Source organism: Sarcophilus harrisii, chromosome 2, assembly GCF_902635505.1.
Source record: "Sarcophilus harrisii chromosome 2, mSarHar1.11, whole genome shotgun sequence".
Classification (NCBI taxonomy): Eukaryota; Metazoa; Chordata; class Mammalia; order Dasyuromorphia; family Dasyuridae; genus Sarcophilus; species Sarcophilus harrisii.
Genome location: NC_045427.1, coordinates 423,643,039 through 423,666,789, shown reverse-complemented (window position 1 = coordinate 423,666,789; position 23,751 = coordinate 423,643,039). Strand labels below are relative to the sequence as shown.

The 23,751-nt window shown below is 40.0% G+C and overlaps 2 protein-coding genes across 3 annotated transcripts in view; one reads left to right on the top strand and one right to left on the bottom strand.

Moving 5' to 3' along the window:
* Positions 1–23,751, top strand: part of SOGA1 (suppressor of glucose, autophagy associated 1) — a 116,764-nt gene that overhangs the window by 17,157 nt on the left and 75,856 nt on the right. For both annotated transcript variants that reach the window (XM_023507206.2, XM_023507212.2), the window contains exon 2: positions 18,304–18,528. In XM_023507206.2, coding sequence (XP_023362974.2) covers positions 18,304–18,528 — 225 coding nt within the window. The remainder of the gene's footprint in view (positions 1–18,303; positions 18,529–23,751) is intronic.
* Positions 1–23,751, bottom strand: part of TLDC2 (TBC/LysM-associated domain containing 2) — a 70,182-nt gene that overhangs the window by 44,678 nt on the left and 1,753 nt on the right. The window lies entirely within an intron of this gene.

The window sequence follows — 23,751 nt, the reverse complement described above, 5'->3', positions numbered from 1 at the left end:
ATAGAGCCTGGGGCTTTAAAGTAACAAGAATTGCCTTTTGGCTTATACCAGGGATGTTGTCCAAATACAGACAGCCCTATGATCTCATCCAGGGCCTGGACACCCCTGGGGAAAAGGCAGAAGGTGTGGCAGATGGCAACAGCTTCTACTTTCTTAGGGAGTTGGAAATGAGATAGCCAGCAGGACCCTTGATGGACTCAGAGGCCAGCTCACCCTTCATATGTCAGAAGTTAGATCAACATCCCCTACCCTACTAGTAAATCCACCAGCCACCCTGAACAGTATATAGAGAAAAACCTGATAAATATTATTTCACCATCATCAAACATTTATTGAGTACTTAATATATACAGAACTGTACTAGGTCCTAGGGTTTTAAGAATCTACAATTCTATAATCTACAAAAGCTAACATTCTCACCCTATTTAACACCTCCCCTTTCATCTGTCTATAGTCTCCTAACTGGCCTCTCATCCTCTATTCTCTCCTTGCAATCCATTTTGCACATGCTCCCAGAAATATTTCCTAAAGTCACAATCTGAGATTTGATAAATATAATTATATACAAAATAGAGATTGACATATAAACTATGGATATATCATTATCCATCATATATTTTATATGTATGTATATATACACACATACACATGTTGAAAGTCCTTCAATGGCCACCTAACATTGTCTTTCCTGACCCTTCTACTCTCTACCTTAGTAACAATTTTCCCTCCTTAATTTGAATCCTTTCTAATAAATTTAGAATAATAGATTTAGAATTAGAAAGAATCTCAAAAGTCATCGTCTACTTTTAAACTCATAGATTTATAATTGGGAGGGCCTCCTTATCACAGGAGTTCATAGTCTTGTTTGTATCATGGATCTCCTCAGCAGTCTGGTGAAGCCATGTGGATGCCCTCTCGGTCGTGTTTTTAAATGATTTCGGGAAGTACCAAATTTTAGTTAGAGTTTAGGGGAAATATCCCTTTATCCCAAGGCTTAAATACCTTTGAGTCATACCATCACATTCCATCCCCTTATTTTATAGTTGTTGAAGTTCAGAGAAGTTGTGAATGCCCCAAATTACACAGCTAGGAATTAGCAAAGCTAGAATTTGAACTCAAGTCCTTCAAGTCCAAAGCCAACTCTTTTCTCACTCTATTGTATTTATGGTAGAATACTGGGTGTTTATGTCTTATTATATTGTTATAAACTAGACACTTCATGAAGTCAGAGATGATGCCTTAGCTAAACTTTGTATATCCCCCAGGATTTAGCATAGTACCCTGTATACAGCAGGCAATGATTTTTGAGTGAATGGACTTGCAACATTATTAGCTACAGATTTACTGGAACCTAAGCTCTATGAGAGCAGGGACTGGGTTCTTTTTCATCTTTGTGTATCTCATGCCCAAAAGGATATTAAACATCGCTAGTGCTTAGTAAGACACAGAATTTGTTAAAAATTAACAATACTTCCATCTGTAATAAATACTAAATAAATAGTTTTGTTGTTTTTCCTTCATTGAAGTTGTGTCCAAGGTCCATGATCTTACTAGGGGTTTTCTTGTCAAAGGTATTAGAATGATTTATCATTTCCTTTTTCAGTTCCAGGAAAGTGAAGCAAACAGGGTTATGTGACTGACCCAGTGTCATATAGTTAGTAAGTATCTGAGGCTGGATTTCACTTCATGAAGATGAGTCTTCCTGTGTCTAAGTACATTCTCTACTGCACCATCTATTTTGGGGAAGGCTAGATTTAGGGAAGATGGGGAAGGTTGGGGCAAGGTCCTTGAAAGTTAGATAGGGTTTAGGTAAGTAGGAGAATATGATACAGGTCATTCCAAATAGGAGATAAGGTTCTAAGAGTATTTCTGTAGAGACGTAAACACAAGACTTTTGTAACTAATTTGGCTAAAGTTGTCCCTTGGCTCTCAGCTTATTTAGCCCCTGACATGGAGCTAGTGCCAAGCTTAATGAAGACTATTTTGTTAAAATAATCTTACTGTTATGGTTTTTGCTGCTTTGCTACCACAAAAGGGACTGGTATGATTATTTTGGTATTTATAGGATCTTTCTTTTTGTTTTTGACCTCTTTGGGGTATATATCCAGGAACAAGATCTCTGAATCAAAAGTTATAAGCAATTTAATCATGTCTTCTGCACAATTCCAAATTATGTTCTAGTGTTGGGCCAATTTATAGCTCTACCAATAATATATTAGTGTTCCTACTTTCTGTTAGCTCCTTCTGTATCGACAATTTCCATGTTTTCGTTATCTTGATCAGTTTGCTAGCTGTGAGATGAAACCTGAGAATTATTTTCATTGACATTTCTCTTATTGACAAATTAGCATTATTAGCTATTTTAAGTCACTACATACATACATAGCCCACCACTAGCTCTCCAGGTCAATCTTGCTCCTTTTTTTCTATGCTAGCTGAACCCAGAGTCATTCTAATCATTGTTATTTTAAGGGCTACTTGCTCACCCATCCACTAACTCCCTCAAGACTGAAACCAAATGGCTTATTCTCTACTCCACTCCTAGAGTTTGTCCCTGGGCTGCCTAGTCAGGGACCAGGGCCAACTGTGGCCAAGGAAGCAGATGGGAGAATTGGCATCCTGGAAGTGGGAGCTGAAAAAAGCATGCCCTTGTGGCTTTTATAGAGCTGTCTTGACCCAGAAATGGGAATGATAACTTTCATTTACATCTCGACTATGTTCAAAGCACTTTATATACATTATCTCTTTTGATATTCAGAGCAATCCTATATGGTAGGCTTTTATTATCCCCATTTTAAAGATGAAGAAAAGGGATCAGTTGACTTGCCCAAAGTCACATATCTGATATCAGAGGTGGGACCCAAAACCAAAATCTTTGTTGATTCTGAGTCATCTACAGGAAACCTTTATTAAGTATTTAACTATGTTTCAGACACTGCTAAGTTCTAGGGATGTAACAAAAGGCAGAAATTCAGCTTGTCCCTCAAGGATCTCACATTCTAATAGTGGGGGAGATTGATTGATTATATATGAATAGCTAGGTACATATATGGTATAGACAGAATAGATGGTAGGTAATCTCAGAAAGATGGCACTAGCAGTAGGGGTGCCAGAAAGCTCTTCTAGAGGAGAGAGAATTGAATCTTGAAGGAAGTCAGGGAAGTTGGGAGACTTAGGAAAGGAAAGTGAACATTTTAGGCATGGGGGAAAGCCAGCAGCCAGCACAAAGGCTAAGAGTCAGTAAATGCTTGCTGAATGAATGAGACAATAAATAAATGAATGATGATTTCTCTAATTCCATAAAATTTGAAGGAAGACTGGATGAATTTTTTTACCACTTTGTTTTATTTTTCTTCCAATTATGTATAAACATTTTTAACATTCATTTAAAAAATTTTTGAGTTCCAAACTCTCTCACTTTCTTCCTCTCTCCTGATTGAGAAGGCAAGCAGTTTGATAGCAGTTATGCATGTATAATCATGAAAAACTCATTTCCATACTAGTTATATTGCGAAAGAAAATGCAGATCAAAAAAATCCCCAAGAAAAATGAAGAAAGTTTTTTTTTAAAGTATGCTTTAATCTTCCTTCATTCTCCATCAGTTTTTTCTCTAGTAGTAGATAGCATTTTTCATCATGAATTTTTGGGAATTTAAACTGAATGATTTCTTAAAGTCCAGGTTTAAATCTTTACTCTTAAGAATTCATCCTATTATTCCTTCCTCTGTTCCCCTAAAGAGTGTCTTGTCAGCACTGAGCTGCAGATAGGCCAGGAGCTGGGATATTTGTTATTTGCTGTAGACAAATGAAAAGCCGACATCTCTCCACAGTTGCTAGTGTGAGTGTTGGTTGCCATGGTACCAAAGTGCTTTATCAAGACAAGCAGCTTCCACATCCCCATTAGCATCAAATGGAGATGGAGGCTGGTCCAAACCTAAGCCTGGATGTCTCTGAAAACTACAGGTATGTCCTGTTTTTAGAAAAACAGTTATGTTAAAATCCCACTTAGGCAAAAGTCAAAAATGGGCTTCTGTATAACATATTTCTTATCTGTTTACCATGAATTTCATAGTCCTGTATTTTAAGTTGGCTCCTTGGCAATGGAAGAGCAATTTTCTATAACAAAGAACTGGATCATGAATGCTCTCTGACTTGTAAATGAAGAAGAACTGAGCTGAGCACAACATAGTTCTTTTGTTTTGCTATCAAGTAGCAATTTTGTTTCCCCATCCTTTTCCATTTCAGACATCCCCAACTACCCAACAAAATAATAGACCCATAAGAATCTTAGCTGTTAGAAGAAAAATCAGTCATAAAATCTCAGAATTGGAAGGGACCTCAGACCATGTAGTAGCCCACCTTCAAAAGCATCACCTTAAACATCCCTGACCATTATTCCCTCCTGCTCCCCTCCCACTAGCTTTTCCTTGAAGACCTATCAATGAAAAGGAACCCACTAATGCCTGAAGTAGCCTATCCATTTTTGAATAATTTTAATTATTTAGAAGGTTTCTTTATATTAAATTTAATTTTTCTTCTTTGCAGTTTCTAACCATTATTAAGAGTATGTATACCTAACACCTTCCATACTGGGATCAGTTCTTGGCCTTTGCTGAATGATTCCCATGAAGTGGGCCACCAGTTCAGCTTTTTCTCCAGTCCTTATAGATTAAGATATACGGTCATTATCTTCATCGCCATCGTGCACATTTCAGTAACATTTCAAGGTTTACAGAGATGTTTGCCTCCCTCCCTTTCTCCCCCCCAGCTAAGCAGTCTAGGTATTATCCCTGTTTTATAGATGAAAAAGTTGAAAATCAGAGAGAAGAAATAACTTTCTTAGAATCTGACAGCTAGTAAGTACAAAAGCCAAGTGAGAAGGGATATATAAATGAGAGATATGATGATGAAGATAATAATGACTTAAATTGATTATATTCGTTGCAGCTACTGGCCAGGAGGATTCAAGCAGGCCCCGAGAACTTTGGAATTAGAATTTTAAAAATGCATAGAAATTCAGCAGAGAGAATGCCATTCCAAGCACAGGGAATCCTATATAAAGCCATTGGAAAATAATCAATCAAATCAACTAGCAAGAATTTATTAAGCAGCTGTGTCTAATACAGCACTCAGCTGCTTAATAAATGTGCAAAAAATGAAACAATTCCCACTCACAAAATTACATTCTAGTGGCCAAAGTGCAAAGAATCATAGTAATTAGCATCAGCCTTCAGCTTTAAGGTTTGTGAACACGTTTATATATGATAATTCATTTGATTTTAACAATAGCCCTGTGAGGAAGGTGCTTTCATTGTTCCCATTTTACAGGTAAGAAAGCTGAGGCCCAGGGAGACAGGTGACTTGCTTAGGGACAGTGACATACCTCTGTCAGAGGGTGGATTCAGAATTGGATTTTCTAGACTCCAGGTCCTAAGCTTTATTTACTGAGGTACTTCGGTGCCCCTCCAACTGATTTGGTTTGAGAGTATATGGCCAGGTAAGGTGCTGTCAGGTTATGAATGGCTTTAAATGCTCTCCACAGGAGAGCAGGTTACAAGTTACAGGCAAGACAGGAGCCTGCTTTGAGCGCTGCTAGGAGACAGAGTTGAACATTTTCCAGGATAATGGTGCCCCAGGCTGTGCTCCAGCAGACTTACTTGGAGATCATGAAATCGAACTGTTACTGATGATTTTGACCCCTGGGGTGGGAGGGAATCAGAGAGTTGGCCGACTATAGCTCACCGTTCTACCATCATCCTTCCTGCTTTCAGACCTCTGCCAGAGATGAGGTCATCCTTGGGAACAGTGGGTGCAGCCCAGGGACAGGTGGGTTTCCTTTGTTCATCAGTTTTCTCTTGGTAACATTGGAAAGAACACTGGCTTTGGAGTCAGAGGATCTGGGTTTGAAAACTTGCCTTTGATATTTACAACCTTTATGTGGAATTAAATTAGACATCTTTCAAGACCTTAGTGAACTTATCTGTAAAATAAGAGGGTTGGACTAGTTCATCTCTGAGGGCTCTTCAGCTCTAGATCTCTATTCCTGTGAAAAAGGACGTGAGATGTAATTTTAGGAGAAAGTTCATGCAAAAAGAAGAAAACAGACTACAAAGACTGGGAAGAGAGATCTGCCTAGACAAGCACGAGCTAATCTATACATGTATGTAAGCCAAAGGAGTGTAAGACTGAGAACAGGAGGGGACCTTTTGAGGTCATCTTGTTAAAATGACCTCATTCTATAGGGGAGAAAACTAAGGTTCACCCAGGTTAGCCAAGATCTCTCTGGCAGTAATGATGAAAGCCAGATTCCACTTCATCTCTTCTCCCTCTAAATTCAAGGCTGGTTCCATTATCCTGCATGACTCTAGCTGGCCAGTGCCCCTTTCCCAGTTACACCCCTCCCCCCATTCTGGGTCACTGCTTATCAGCTGGCTCCCAGCAGGCCTAGAGAGGGGGTAACAGCCCCCAAGGGCGGCTTTGCTTTCTGCTCAGATCCCTAAGGAGAAGTTAGATCATCCTGGGATGTGCCTGCAGCCCCAGTCACGAGGTTAGAAATGGGAAATGCTGTTGCTTCAGTCTGAGTTGGCAATTTGTTCTTGCTTGTTTTTCAGATACACAGAGCACACACAACAGGGGCATGCTCAGACCTGCTGCAGACCCACATGGTGTCTATATTTATGGGATAGCATTGTAGCATGAGGAAGGGACCCTGGCCTGGGAGCTAAAACACTCAGGTTCAGTTTCCTGCTCTTGCTGTGTGATCTTGGGCCTTTCCCTTCCCTTTTTCTGAACCTTAGTTTCCTGATTTAGAACAATAACCCATAATTCTGTGGCACTTTTCGGTTTATAGCATGCCCTTCTTGCAACAACCCTGTGAGATTGGTAGTTTTAAGTATTATTTTGAGGAAACTTGAAGTCCAGTTTTCCTAGTGTCACACAACTAATAATGTGCCGGAATTAGGCCTCGAACCCATTTTCAGAGGATCTGACTAATGCTGATCTCTAAGATCCTTTCTAGCTCTCATGCTCTCTGAGGTCTGTGAATAAATCTTTCTTTGTCTTCTCTGCATGGCCCTGTCAGGTGGCTGTGGCTGAGGGGGATACTGAAGAATTTTAAGACATACTGTTGTCCTTGCCATGTAGTTGGGGGAGATAAGATGGGAACAGCAAATGAATAGGAGAGCTTATAATGAAGTATTAAAATTCACAATAAAAAGGGGAGAGGCAACTCAGTTTTGTGGAGTAGGGATTTAGAGCTGGAATCAGAGTGACATGGTTTTATATTCTAGCTCTGACACCTTTTAGCTATATGATCCTGGGAACAAGGTGCTCAGTTTCTTCCTCTGTAAAATGAAGCTCATAATACTTTTACTATCTATCCCTGTGGATTGTTGCGGGGAAAGCACTTGGTAAACCTCAATAAACCTGATTTATTATTATTATTATTTATGATGGGATGGATACAACAGAATGTAAATAGAGCAAGTAGCAGGAAAAGGACTGAAGTAGTTGGAATGTTTCCCTGGGGGAGCTGGGTTGGCCTTGACAATGTGAGTAGAAGGAGAAGGGGGGGTGGGGAGGGAAGAAGAGAGGGTATGGTGTGCTTGAGGAGGCCCTGAGACTCACAGTAGTTCCTTGTTTCAGGTAGGCTGTTGATTCCTGAGCCCCCAGAGTCACTCTAGTGAACTCTTGATTCTTGGTTGTGAAAGTGCTCACACACCTCCATGGATGGAAGCCACACTTCCCTTTCCTCCTGCTAGGAAACAAACAGCTTTTGTGTACTTGGCAGCTAGGAGCAAGTCCCCTTTTGGGGGCTGTGTGCTGGCTTCCGCTCTCAGAGCCTGAGAGTTATTTTAGTCTGGAATTGCCCTCGTGTGCTGGGGAAGTGTTTGCCTCTAGTAAGACTGTAGGAAGGCTGGGAGCTTCTAGCACGGGAAAATTGTTGGGAAGAGCCTACCTCAGTTTAGCTCACAAAGGCAAAAAATGTTCCTGAGAAGATCTGGCTGTGTCTTCTGCTGGTCGATTTTGGGGGAGTTTAGTGGATTTTCTCAAATACATTTGGAGGAGTTAGTGGTTTTGTAACATGAGGAGAATAAGCGAATTTTTGGGCAGATTATTAATGTTATTGCTAAAAAAATAAGAACCCACTTTTCTATAGTACTTTAAGGTTTGTAAAAGTTTTGTTTTTCTCAGTTACACAGTTAGCTTTGTAGACAGAATGAAGAATGGAAATGTGGTATATTGGGAAAAACACTGACTGGAGTCAAGGCTCCAAAGGGAGTTCTAGGTGTTGGATAAACCTTGAATAAAAAAGTTCAGTAAATGTGCTTGTATTGACAACTTCCTATATACTGCTCCTTATTCCGGGAAAGATAAGTTGCTAATTTTTCCAAATCTCAGTTTCCCCATAGATAACATGGAGATATTGAATTATATATGGTCACTAAAATCCCTGTCAGCTATAACATTTTTTTATTTTATATGTTAAGGCAAGAAAAACAGCTTGGCCTGCTGGATAGAATGTTGGACTTGGGACTCAGAAGACCTAGCTTTGAATATTATTTAGTGGAAAACCTCAAGAAATCATTTATTCTCAATTTCCTTATGTATAAAATGTGGCTACTAACAGCATTACCCAATGCAAATTAAGATAATGCTGAGCTATCACTTCATACCTCTCTAATTGGCTAAGATGACAGGAAAAGATGATAAATGTTGGAGGGGATGTGGGAAAACTAGGACACTAATGTATTGATGCTAAAATTGTAAACTGATCCATCCATTCTGGAGAGTAATTTGGAACTATTCCCAAAGGGCTTTAAAACTATGCATATTCTTTGATCCAGCAATGTCTCTACTGGGTTTGTATCCCAAAGAGATCATAAAAGAGAAAAAAGAACTCACCTCTGCAAGAATATTTGTAGCAGCCCTTTTTGTAGTGGCAAAGAATTGGAAAATGAGTAAATGCCCAACAATTGGGAACAGTTGAATAAATTATGGTATATGAAAGTAATAGAATACTACTCGTCTATAAAAAAAGATAAGAAATAAAAGGCTGATTTTAGAAAAGCTTGGAAAGATTTACATGAACTGATGTTACATGAAGTAAGCAGAACCAAAAGAACACTACACAGTAACAACAAGATGTTATGTGAAGATAAACTTGGCTCTTTTCAGTAATGAAATGATTCAAGGCAATTCTAATAGATCTGATGGAAAGAAACATCAACATCCAGAGAACTATGGAGACACAATGTGGATCAAAGCATAGTAGTTTCATCTTTTGTTGTTGTTTGCTTCATTTTTTCCCTCTTATGTTTCCCCTCTTTTGACCTAATTTTTCTTGTGCATCATCACAAATGTGGAAATATGTTTAGAAGAATTGTACATGTTTAACCTATATCGTATTGCTTGCTGTCTGGGGTGTGGAGTGTGGAGAAAGAAAAATTTGGAACACAAGATTTTACAAAGATGAATGCTTTGCATGTATTTGGAAAAATAAAATACTGTTAAGAAATTTTTAAAAATAACAGTATCTGCCTCACAGAGTTGGATTCAGGGAGATAATTGTATCTTTAAGGTTGCAAATCTTAAAAGTATTCATCTTTGAATATGAGTTATTATAATAAGGGGAGAATCGTTCTATCTCTGACATTCTAGCATCTTAATTGACATTCATGTAACATTTTACGGTTCACAAAGTATTGTACATGCATCTCAAGATACAGTGCCTTCCCTTGAGACTGTTATAACTCTGATGGGGAACGAAGACACACAGGAAGGAAACAATTCGAGAATGTGTGTATTCAGGAATTACATGGTGTAACCCAGACTAAAATCCAGATGTTTGATAATAATATCTCAAATAACTTATAGCACTTTAAGAAATGTAAAGCTCACAATAATCTTGTGATATAGGAGAACAAGAATTATTTCTCTATTTTACAGATAAGGAAGACTGATGTTAAATGATTTTCTAATGATCACATAGCTATGTTTCTGAAGCAGTATTTGAACCCAGTTCTCCTGATTCCAAGTCTTGTCCATAATCTAGTATTATATTGTGCCAACAGGGATCATGGAGTCAGAACTAGAAGGATCCTAGGAAGACATACAGTATCATCTAGTCAATCAATAAACATTTATTAAGTACCTACTAACTGGGGACACAAAGAATCCAATCTCATCTTTTTAAGTGAGGCAATTGAGAACCAGAGAATGAATGAATGAATGAAAAAAATACTCAATAAATATCTTAGTATGTTCCAGACACTGTGCTAAGAAGCAGCAGGGAGAAAACAAGATAGCTCCTGTCCTCTAGGAACTTAAACATTCTAAATAGAGGGAGTCAACCCATATAATGGAGTGGACTGGGGAGGGCTATTTTGGTCAGGAAAATCGAGATGATGGTGAGTGGAGTCTTAGTAATTGACTGGTCCTTTTCCAGAATGGCTGTGTTGATTTGAGCAAGAGATAAAAAAGAAGGGGTGGAGCAGCACTACTTGAATGTGGCTGGTGGGTCTGCCCGAAAAGGTGAACATTCTTTAGTCAGAAGAAAAAAATTAAATGATTTTCACAAGATGGATATATTAAAACAGTAGGTGGGGGGAGAGTTTTTTGGAGGATATGGACTTTAAAGGATGGTTAGGATTGGGAGATGGAGAGAGGAGCAAGGTGAGTTCTTCGGGTGGAGGGTTAATTAGGTTTGGACAATTAAGGGACAATTAAGTTTGGAGTAAGTAGGACGGTCCTCCAACCTTTTCTGGACAACCCTTTGGTGCCAAGGCCTTTTAAACTTGGCTGGGTTGTTCGAGGGAGCTCGGTGAAGCAAGTCCCATGTTCACACCCTCCAGCTCTGTTGGGAAAACAGACTAATACTGCTCTGAGTCACATCAGGATCTCAGGCATGTCTGTCTCTACCACTGTTGTCATGGAAACTGCCTGCTGGCTCCATTCGCCCCTAATTGGTCAAGTGCATACTGGGAAAATAGGGGAAGACAGCAATAGAAGGAGGGAAAGCCACTCACTTAGGGGAAATAATCCCAATCAGAGTTTGAAGATATCTCAGAAGATATCTATTCCAGTTCACACAGGTGTTAAACAGGGTCAGGAATCCTTTTCTTCACTGGGCTACTCTGTTCATTGACTTTGCTGCCATGTCTTCATGCCAGGGGCTTCTCCTCTCGCTGTAATGTTGGCTGCCTCCTGGGATGGGCCCGAGTTGAGTCACCCTGTGGGTGAGGGGCAAGATCTCCTCTTGTTGTGGCAGCAAGAGACTGGCTAGAGGGACAGTCCCTCCCCTCAGTGCCATCTGTAAAGGATTCCTGGGATTTTAAGTAGTGGAAATCTGTCTGCCATAGTGGAATAGAGGAAGTGCCAAAGTGCTGCAGAAAACATTTGCAGTGGAATCAAAGGAGGGGAGCAAAACTGAAATAGTGATAGAAGAAACAGAAGGCTCTTGGGCACATTCTTGCCAAGCTGGTCTGTTCCCTGAACTGGAAAGGCTTAGTGTATAGCCTTCATCTGTGCTTCTGCTCATGCTATTCCCCATCCCTAGAATGGCCTCACAGGTTCACATAGCTGGAGCTGGAAAGGACCTTAGCCATCATCTAGTTCAACCCTCTCACTTTGCAGAGGAGAAAGTGCCACCCCAGGAAATTAGTTGACTGGCCCAAGGTCACCCAGAGGTAGTAAGTGCAGAGGCAGGATTTGCTCTCTTATTCTAAAGCCAATGCTATTTTCACTGTCCTATATGCACTGCCTCCTCGCCCTTCTTCACTTGTTGGATTCATCACTGTCTTTTACATCTAACTGAAACACCACCTCCTGCAGGAAACCTTTCCTGATTTCTATCCTTCTCTATCGCTCTCCAAATTAGTCTTTTGAGCTGCTTCTTTTTCATACACTTACCATGTACTTAACACAGTCGGTGCTTAGTAAATGATTGTCTAATTGAGCTGATTGCTGCTTTCTGAGGGTCTGAATATAGAGAACATAAGCTCTTTGCTAACAGTTGCTATTTTTGATTTTGTCAGAATCATTGCCTCACACGTAGTAGGTTTTTCATGAATGTTTTTAAAAACTGAATGGAAGGTGCTTCATGTGGAAGAAGCAGCATCAGATTTGTTCTGGTTGCTGCCAGACCGCAGAATTAGACATCATTGTGGAGACTTTGTAAAAAGGACACTTTCAGCTCCTTGTAAGGAGAAACATCCCAACAGTAACAGCTGTCCCAGAGTGACATGGGCTGCCTTGGGAGAGGGGGATTCCCTTCTGTGGCTATAAGTATTCAAGCTGAGCCCGGATGGCCAGGCATTAAATATTTATTAAGAGTCGGCTATGTGCCAGGTACTACTAAGCACTGGGGATACAATGAGAGGTCAAAGACAATCCTTTCTAGGAGCTCATGACTGAATGGCCTCTTTATAGAAAGATCATTTGAAGATGATTCCTGTGAGGTGCCAATTGGACTAGATGCTCTCCGAGGTGTCTGGCAGGCTGTGAATGTAACCTTCCTATTAATAGCTGAACCCCATTTCCTGACAAGACAGACCTACAACTCCTCTCTTCATCAGGCAGCATCACCTTGGAAGCCTGGGCTCCTTTTTATTTGGGGGAGAAAGAATGCAGAGAAAAGACTTTAGATCTTGTATGAAGAGATAAGAAAAAAGAAGGGAAGGAATGGCTGCAAAGAAATTCAGAAGGAGCTCTTTAAAGTAGTTCATACTTTTTATAATTATATGTCTTCTAGAAAGGATTGAACAGAATTAAAACCTCTGTAGAAGAGGAAAGAATTCAGGTCCTCCTCCTTTGTTCTCAGACTTCCCATCTCATTTCCTGCCCAAGTTCCCTTCCTGGAGGCAAAGATGAGATCTGGAAGGTCCCACTTTATTTCTCAGTGATGCACCTGCTTAGGTCTCCCCTACTGTTTTATCAGATGCTGCTTTTTAGGATGCCAGTGGTATCATTACATCTAAAAATAAGCATTATCTTATTGTTGTTCTTTTCAATCATACATGTCTAACTTTTTGTGATCCCATTTGAGATTTTCTTGGCAGAGATACTAGAGGGATCTGCCATTTCCTTTTCTCCAGTTCATTTTATAGATGAGGAAACTGAGGTAAACAGGATTAAATAATTTGCCCAGGGTCACATATCTAATAGGTATCTGAGGTTAAATTTCAACTCAGGACTTTCTGACTCCAGGTGGGGCACTCTATCCTTTGTACCATCTAACTTTCCAGAATCAGTATCATAGATTGTAAAGACTTGGATGGATGGATGGATGGATCCTTCAAGATCATTTAACTCCAATGGCTCATTTTGCATAGTAGGAAACTAAGGCCCTGAAGTTAGGTGATTCACCTAGCTTCAGAGAGAGAGCAAATAGATGTTCTTTAAGTCTGCTTTGGGGATGATGTCTTTTTCTTTATGTTGTCCTTCCCGGTGCTTCTAGTCAGTAATTACCTTATTTCTTAGGTTTCACATAGCACTGTGTTTTGCAATTTAAATCTGACATTATAAAAATAGAGCTCACATTATAGTAGGCCTTGAGGATTACTGTAGCATCTCCCTCACAACTTGTCAGGGAATGGGGTTGTGAAATTATTATGATTCTCCATTTTAAAGATGAGAACATTGAGGCTTAGAAACTTAGGTGATTTCCCAAATTTCCCAAAACTGAAACTGACATGTATTTTATTCAGCACTTAAGTATGTGCTCAGTACTAGGGATAGGAGGATAAAGATGAAGCATCATCTTGCCCTCAAGAAGTTTCTATTTTTCTGAAAAAGATTATGTACATTATTAAGTGTACACAAGATCAGTATAAGGTAATATTTTGCAGGGTGTGGTATGAGCACTAGAGAATTGAATAAGGCTTCATGTAGAAGATGGTGCTCTAAAGGAAGTTAGAGAATTAGAAGAGGCAGAGGTGAGAAGGGAGTTGATTCCAGGAGTTGGGCAAGGGATTAGGAAGAAGGGAAAGACATGGAGACAGGAAATGAAAGGATGTCATGTGTGAGGATAGCAAGAAGGCCAGCTGGAAAGGAACATAGAGTGTGTAGAATAAAAAGTAGCAGAGTTATAGTACTGACTCTGTCATTCACGGCCTTTCATAGTCTGGCTCCATCTTACTGGTATTCTCGGTTCCAACCAAACTGAAATATTCTCTTTCCCTCTCCCCACCCTCCATTCTGCTTGTTTCTTCTCCTTGGTTTATTCTATCCACTATTATTAAAATATGTTCTTCTTCCGTTAATCGTTATGCAGTAGAATGTAAACTTTTTGAGGACAGAAACTGTCTTGCATTTAAAGTATGTATATGCCCTGTGCCTAGCATTGTACCAGACACTATTTTTGTTCAATCAGTTGTGTCTGACTCTTCGTGACCACAATTGGGGTTTTCTTGGCTGAGATACTTGAGTGAGTAGTTTTGCCATTTTCTACTCCAGCTCATTTGATAGATGAGGAAACTGAGGTAAACAGGGTAAAGTGATTGGCCCAGGCTCACACAGCCAGTATGTGAATGAAGCGTTATTTGGACTCAAGAGGATGAGACTTCTTGACTCCAAGTCTAGCACAGAATGACCATTCTGTCATTTAGCTGCCTTTTAATAAATGTTTAATTGATTAATTTGGTGAAGTTCTTTCCTTTCCTCAAGACCCTACTTTCTCCAGGAAGTCTTACCTGATTCTTCCTACCCTCTTCATTCACCAAGATGAAAGTATTCTCTTCCTTAGATGTTTCATAAACACTTTGTCTTGCATTCTTTTTGGCTACCTCCTTCTCTTTTGTATGAAAACTTATGTATTTTGTCTCATTTTCACTGTGGGATGATACGCTCCTTGAGGCAAGGACCTGTGTCTTAAATATGTACCTCTAGCATTTGAAGGTCCTCTTTTTACACAAGGTTCATTAAATGGAATTGTAGACCCAAAGAACAGGCTTTACAGGCATTCCCTAGAGTTAGGCCTATTTCTTTTTTCACAGTGGCTGTCATTCTCTTCAGCACTGGTCACCATTTGGCAAAGGGAATCAAGATAGTACAGAAGTGGTGACACCCTCAGGCTTTTGTAATGCTACACCAAAAAGTTGTCATTTTACAGTTGAGAAACAGAGACTCAGACGAGTATTTGTTGCCACTGATCACATCTGCCTTCAGCTGTCTCTTCATCTTTCCCTGAGAGTCCCCACTGAAAGATAAGAACGCTTTACAGATCTCCCCAACTCCCCTCTCTCCTCCTTAGTGTGAGCTTCTCTGTCTGCTCCATCACCCGGAGACTGGGGGAGCCCAGCCCACATAGACCCTGGGATTGTCTGCTAGAGACATAGCCTGTGATAGCTACAAGTCCCATATTGTGAATTCAGTCCCCTCACGTGGTGAGCTGTGCCAGGCTCTGCTGACCTAGATTTTGACTGCAGCTGGCTAGATGCTCTCTGTAGAGCCAAGAGCCCACCCATTGCTGGGGCCCCAAGGATTGAAATGGTTAGGTCAACCAATAAGAAATTTAGCAAGCAAGAACCAGAAGTGACTTAATATGGAAGTCCTTTGCTTTAGATTAAAAAAAAATCAATCATATAAATACAGACTGGGAGAGTTCTAGCTTAGAACCAGTTGTGAAAAAAAAGATGTGGGGATTTGGGTTGATTACAGTGTTCTCAACAATGTGATGCAGCTGCTAAAAAAAAAAAAATGCTAACTCAATCTATAAACATACCCAGGCTTCCTCCATTCTTTAAAAAAAAAAAAAAAAGCAATCTTTACTTGACCCTGCTATCCCTTCATCATCCTACACCCCTTCTCTCACAGCCAAATTCCTAGAAAGAATCATCTACACCCATTTCCTCACCTCCCACTCACTTTTCAGGCCTTTGTAGTTTGGCTTCCAACTATACTGCTCATCCAAAACTGCTCTCTCCAAAGCTACTATTGATTTTGTAATTACTGATCTGTAAAAGCCAATGACCTTTTCTCATTCCTTCTTCTTGACCTGCTTGTAGCTTTTCTTGTTCTTGGTTGCCCTCTCCCCTCCCCACTCCCTCCCTTCACATTCATACTTCTTGGATATTTTCTCTCCTACTACAAAGAAACAATCACAGATGTCTCAAAGGTAGAAGGGACATCAAGTCTAACCTCACTTCCAGTGCAGGTTGATCATCCAGTCTGCATTCAAGCAGATATCTCCAAGATATCTCCAAGGATAATGAGATTTACTTTTTCGAAAGGAAGTCCATTCTTTTTTCTGACTGCCATAACTGTTAGAAGTCATTATTATTATTTAGCAGAAGTCTAATTCCCTATAACTTTCAATGTTTCAAGCCAGATGAGTCTGACCCCCCTTTTTTCTCTTTTTAATAATTGTTTTTTTATTTTCCCCAATACATGCAAAGATAGTTCTCAATGTTCACCTTTATAAAACTTTGTGTTCTGAATTTTTCTCCCCCTCTCCCTATTATTCCCCTCCCCAAGTCTGTGCAATTTTTCTAAACATATTTCTATATTCATTATGCTGTGCAAGAAAAATCAAATCAAAAGGAAAAAACCATAAAAAAAAACAAGTAAGCAAAAACAACAACAAAAGTTTTGAAATATTTTGATCCACATTCAGTTTCCATAGTTCTCTCTGGATATGGATGGCACTTTCTATCACAAGTCTATTGGAATTGCCTTAAATCCTCTAACTGTTGAAAATAGCCAAGTACCATCATAGTTGATCATCTCATAATCTTGTTATAACTGTGTACAATGTTTTCTTGCTTCTGATCATTTCATTCTGCATCAGTTTGTGTAAGCCTTCCCAGGCTTTTCTGAAATCAGCCTGCTCATTATTTCTTATAGAACAATAATATTAAAATACTTTTATATACTATACTATAACTCATTCAACTATTTTCTAACTGATGGGCATCCACTCAATTTCCAATTCTTTGCCACTAAAAAAAAGACTGCTACAAACATTTTTGTACTTCTCAGGTGTCTAGTTCCTCTTGTTCCTCAATCTGAAGTATATAACAGGCCCTGGACCCAGTAACTGTTTTAACCCATCCATCCTTTCCATCAAGGTTGTCCTATGAAAGTAACTATGTATCTCCTGGGATATTGTGTGTTATTTCTTTTTCTTCTCTTCTAACTTGAAATGATATAAACTATCTTACTTCCTCTTTTCATTTCCAGTTTTGGCTCCTTACTTCTTGTATTGATTTGTGTCCCACAGGGCTCTAACCAGAAGGACACAAAGAGAATTTTAGAGTCAGGGAGAAAGCAAGAGGTAAGCTTGGGCAGCAGAGAGTAGTGGAGGACCATTGACATCTGTCCAAACTGAACTATTGGGAATGAGCTGTGATGGATACTGGTGGAACTATGAAATTCACCTAGATCAGGGGTGCCTAACCTGGAGTCTGTGAACTTTTTTTTTTTTTTGTAAATCTCTTCTAATTATTTTCTATAGAATTGGTTTCCTTTATAATACCATCCATTTTTACTTGAGGCACTTAAGAATGTGATTATGAGTTGGGCCCTTGGCTTCCTCAGACTGCTTGAGGGAATCTATGACAGAAAATAGGTTAAGAATAGGTTAAGAATATCTGAGAGAGACGAAATTGTTGATCTTTGCAGGATTGAAAGGGAACATAGGACCTTATAAAAATCCCTGAACTTGAACTTAAAAGATTGGGTTTGTTCTTGACTGCCACTACCTGTGTGACTGTGTGACTTTGAGTAGGTCATTTCCCCTCACTGTGTCTCATTTTCCTTCTCCATGGAATAAAGAGAATATACTTATATGTTCTCTATGGGTCCTTTGAGCTCCAAGTCCTGTGATACTAACTTTGATTACATGTTTACTTATGAATAACTTGTAATTTCTAGAGTCCTTTAAATTTACAGTGTACCTTCACTGAAATCTTATGAGATAGTTTGTACAAATATCATTTACCCTCCTTTTACAGATGAAATGGGCTCTGAGAGTTTGAATAGTCCAAAGCCACAAAGTTGGGTATCCAAATCCAGAGCTATTTAGACCACAATATGCTTCCTCTGCTCATTGCTTTGTGTTTCTGAACTTCTTATCCAACTAGATTGAAAGTGCCCTAGCCTCTTGCTTTTTCATCGTTTTAGGCCCTTCCACCTCCTGCACCATTGTAATTCTAGGCACTACGTACTGCCAAGGCTCAGTAACTCTGGTTGTGCAGAAGGTCCAGTTGTGTGGTGGTAGAGAGATAGAAGGGAAACCAGTTAGAAAGGTGGTGACCAGAACACCAGGGACACTGCAGGACTGATGCTTTTACCTTTCTCTCTTTAGGATGAGATCGAAGAGCTACGAGCTGAGATGCTGGAGATGCGAGATGTCTACATGGAAGAGGATGTGTATCAGCTACAGGAGCTCCGACAGCAACTGGACCAAGCCAGCAAGACCTGTCGCATCCTGCAGTACCGTCTCCGCAAGGCAGAACGGCGCAGCCTCCGAGTGGCTCAGACAGGCCAGGTGGATGGGGAACTCATTCATAGCTTGGAGCAGGATGTCAAGGTCAGTCATCAGGAAGAGAACTCTTAACCATTCATTCATTAAATATTTGTTAAATGCCTCTTTATAGTAGGAAGCAGGTAGAAATGTTAGATAAGATACAATTCCTGCCATCATGAACCTTATATTCTAATGGACCAAGACAAATATAAATAATAGTAATATATGATATATTTAGTAATATAATTGAGAGGTACAAAGTACTGTATTAGATTTGAGGGAGGAAGTTCATTACTCTTGGATGATCATGGATGGGAAATGATCATAAGTTCATAGATTTACAGCTAAAAGGAATCTATCTCAGAGACTAGATCATCTAGCCCAACCTTGTCATTTTATAGATGGGGAAACTATTACCCAAAGAATTTGTTATATTTGTCCAGAGTTACACCAGCAGTAAATGAACTTGCCAGAAGTGAGTTTTGAGCCCAGATCTTCTGAATCCAGAGCCAGTGTGACTTTTTAAACTTCCTGGAGAAACTGACAGCTGAGCTTTAAAAGACTGAAAGACATTCAGTAGGTAAAGAGGGCGACCATATCCCAAACTGCAGGGTGCCTGTTCATTATTCTTCTGGAGCTCAGGCATTCTGAAAATCCCTCCTAAGCTACGGAATGTGACCAGCCTAAATGACAATCATGTGTTGCCCAGGTAAAATGTGATATAATCTGTTCTCTTTGGGGATCAAATAAGAAAGTTCCCTCAGCAGCCAGAGCCCAGGACTCTGCCTGGTGTCCTGGTCTATTGGAAATGTGCCCAGCCTCATTTTGGTAAGGACATCTCTTTCACTCTTGTCAGTGCCATTTATTCTGAGTCACACTTTGAGAGTTTGGTCTGGGAGTTTGAGGATTCTGGCCTGGGGGATCAGATTTAGGTTGGGTACTGTTTCCTTTGCCTAGTTTCCATTGAGCCCAAGCTGAATGTTGCTTAATAATTCCAGAGTGCCCCCTCCCCTTCAGTTATCTCTGTCCTGCCATGCCCTTTGTGATGTGCCTTTGAATACATTATTCTAGGTTGTACATCTGATGTGCTAGGTACAGATATTATTAATCAATCCATTATTTGACTATTTTGTGTTCTGTAGAGGAGTATTCTTCTGTGTGCTAGTTGCTATGAAGGATACTGAAAAAGTTTTAAGACCTGGTCTAGTCTTTGCTTTTAAAGGCTTTACAACCTACTTGAGGAAATTAGATACCTATCCATAAAAAGTTAGCTAACAGTACAAGATTAAGTAGCAAATGACAATAAATGGTTAGGACATGAGAGGAGAGACACACAGAAAGAGACAATCAGATAGACACACAGATAGAGAAAGGAGAGAGAGAAGAGGAGAGGAGGAGGAGGAGGAAAAGGATGAGTTGAGCAGAGAATGGGAATTAGGACACATTTTCAGGGTGGAGAAGATCTGTCTTGATTGTTTATGGGAGGTGTTTTCCTATCAAGGATAAAGTAAAAGATGTCATATTTGAAATATAGTGGACATTCTAACCTACCAATGTGTTGGATTCTGGCTATATCTATTTAATTTAAATTCTTATAAGGATGGGCACCTAAAAAGGCAGACTTTCTTAAAAATGAATGTGAAAGAACCTCTCCTCTCCCCTCCCTACTCCTCTCCTTTTCTGTCTTCTCTAACCCTCTCTTCTCTTCCCCTCTCCTCTCTTCCCCTCCCCTCTCTTCTCCTCTTCTCTCCTTTTACCTCTGTTCTCTATCTCCTGTGCTCCCTTCCCCTTTTTTCTTTCCTCCTTTTTCCTCTTCTCTCCTCCTGTTCCTATTTTGCCCAATTGGTAAACTCAATCAGTATTACTTATGCTTGGGGAAATAGTGTTTATTGCTAAAGAGGCTGTTGAATCTTGGATTGGAGTATTTCTCTCCGCCCAGGCACTTTTTGCCTCTGTTCCTCTAAATATGGACTGTTGAGATTGGGGGCAGGAGGTAGGAAGGTGGTATAGAACTTTGGGTTAAAGTATCTTCCCAGTATCTCCAAACCTAGGCATAAATAGGATCCCTTGCCATTCTCCCTTTGCTTTGTGCAGAGGAAAAGAATTTTAGGAGGGCCAAGTGGCTAGGCTTCCTGCAGAAGATCTCATTTGAGTTGAATCTTAAGAATCGGTAGGAATTCCTACAAGGGAACAAGGGAAGAGAAAGCAGGAGCCTCTTCTTTTAAACAGACAAATAAACATACTTAAAAAAAATTATAAACTTAACATCATCCCTAAACACAAACATTTCAACATAACATAAAAAGAGCAAAAAAAGATTGGACAAGAAATTGGACCTTTTTTTTGTCTTATATGCATTTTGAAAAAAAAGGTATATTAAATTTCACAACATAGTGGTGAAATTGACAGGAAGCATTTTCCATGAAAAGGGGGCAATGTAAGAAAAGTCAGAGTGGCAAAAGAACACGAATGTTGTTTAAGGGGCAGTGTTACCCTAGACTAGGGTAGGATGATGATGGTAGAAAAAAAGGGTGGAGAGACTGAGTAGTACCAAATTGTGAAGGGTTCTCACTGATAATTTTATTCTATGGGCAGTAGAGAGCCATTGAAGATTTTTGAGCACAGCAGCAAAATGATGGGAACTATGAGTAAGGAAGATGCTTCAGTTGTTATATAAAGGTTGAACTGGAATTGGGAGAGTAGAGATAGGAAGATCCTTTTGGAAATTCATCCCCAAAGTCCCCGAGCAATTCTGTATATTTTATGAAATACAGTACTTCTCTATTAAGTCCCTTAGTTTTGCTTCCCAGCAGCCATATTTCCCAGAAGAATTTGGTAAATGAAGTGAGTGGAAAAGTGGAGGCTCGGGTCACACAGGGTGATAGCTCTGGCATGTGGGGGGCATGCACAGTGGTGGGGTGCTTAGGAAGTCAGAACAGTCCCTAATCCAGAGCTTTGCCTGTTTGGATTTTAATTGGTTAATCCCCTGGTGTGTGGCAGCTGCTTCACTCCTTCTCCTTCAGGGCTTAGAAAACCATGACCTCATTCACATTCCTGCTACATGTCTTCTGATGGCCCCTATCCCTGTGCAGGGCGTGGGAGAAGCATCACTTCCCAGGAATGAAGCTTTGGTCCATGTGGTCTTGTTTCAAGGGAAATCTGAGGGCTGGCTTGGGAAACTCCTAGGGGATGATGGAAGGATTTCCAGAAAGAGGGATGTGATTTATCAGGGTGTTTTTTTAAGGAAGCTTCCAGCGAGATTTAGGCTGACTTATCTTGCCAGCTTTTCCTTACAGGCCCTCAGGCCTCTGCCACTTACCAGCCACCCACAGCAGCCAAGACCACCCACATCTCGGAAGGGCTCGTGATATGCAAAAACATTTTTGTCTTGAAAAATCTAGTGTTTGGTTTGGCTCACTGCACATCTATTAAGGGCTTTCCATATGCAAAATACTATGATGGTGCTGGGGGAAATACAAAGGTTAAATATAAACTTTAGGTCCGACCCAGGTCTTGCCCTAATGAAGCACATAGTCTAACAGAAGGATAAGATGCATACCTAGAAAATTACAGTTCACATTATTATATGGTAATCATCAAGCATTACTAAATGCCTACTTATGGACCAGGCACTGTTAAAGCACTTTACAGTTATTATCCCATCTGATCCTTCCAACAGTCCTGTTAGGTAGGTGCTATAATAAAGTTAAGGAAACTGAGGCAGACCAAGTTTAAGTGACTGCCCAGGGTCCTACAACTGGGAATATCAGAGGCTGGCTTTGAATTCAGGACTTCTTAACTTCAGATTCAGCATTCCATCCCCTGAATCACCCAGCTACCTCTGAAAGAAAGAAACAATAATTGAATATAATTTATTTTTCCTCTAGAATTAGCCTTGAGTTAAAAAAATCAGCTTTTCATGACTATAATCATGAAAATAGTTTCCTTTTCTGTAGCTCTTCACGATCTTTTAAAGTAGACTTTTCTCACTACACTGGAAGTAGGTAGGAAAGATATAGATGATAAAGCTGAAGTTCAGAGGTGAAATGACCATGTCACAGCTAGAGCCTCAAGAACGGGGCTTTTTCCACTGCACTGCCATTCTCAAAAGTCAGGGTTCTTGCTTTATAGTCAGTCATTAATCAGTCAGTCAACATGCATGTACTGTGCACTAGAGCTACAAAGAAATAAATGAAAGAGTCCCTACCCTCATGAAGCTTACATTCTAAGAGAATGAACCACAGGTACATATATAATTAAGCAGAAAATGTTGACAAAATAATTACAAGGTAATTTCAAGGGAAGTGCACCTGCAACTGGAACAACCCGAAAAGGCTTCTTATAGGAGGTAATATCTGAATTGAAATTTAAAAGAAGCTAAGGATTCTGGGAAGTGAAGAAATAACTTATTCCAGGAGTGGAGAACAGTTTGTGGCAAGTGTGGGGACAGGAGATGGGATGTCATGTGTGAGGAACAGTAAGAAGGCCAGGCTAGCAGGTCCATGGAATTTGTGAAGAATAATAATATGTACTTAATTGGAAAAGAGGGCTTCCTCTGTCACAGAACCATCTAATTTTAGGGACTGCAGTGAGCATCTAATCCAACCCCCTCTTTTTCTGCAAATGTGCAGAGTGAGATCTTGCCCAAAGTCTAAATGGGCTTCTTGCTTCTCCAGTCTAAAGGACTTTTTTGTTGCTCTAAGCTGTTTCAGTCAGGTCAAGAGAAAAAGGATATATTAAGTACCTATTATGTGCCAGGCATTGCACTAAATGCCTAAGATACATGGAAAGGCAAAAACCATGACTGTCCTCAAGGAAATCCTAGTCTGGTGGAGGAGACAATATTCAAACAACTCTGTTCAAAATAGTTCTCTCCAGGATAAATTGGAGATGATTTCCAAGGGAAAGCCCTGGCACTGAGGGGCCCAGGGAAGTAGACTTAAGAGTGTGATGTAGTTTGATTCCTTCATTGTTCAGAGTTTAGGAGTGCAGGGAAGCTGGGGGGAAGAGGGGGGAGAAAGGAACGTTAGAAAGAAAACCAAATTGGGAAGCAAGAGACATGGTTTGGAGCAGGGCCAGTGTCCTTCCCCTGAAACCTAATGCCATTCATCAGGAACTGTGCTGGTGCTCTTCAGCTGGATGTTGATCAGATTTTAAAGTTTACATTAAGACTCATAACCTCAGAGGGCCATCTTGTAAAACAAGATAGGGATTGAGTAGGTTTCACTCTTGAACGTTTAGTCACTTGAGTAAGAGCATGTGGTCAGGCTTTTTCTGTCTTTGATA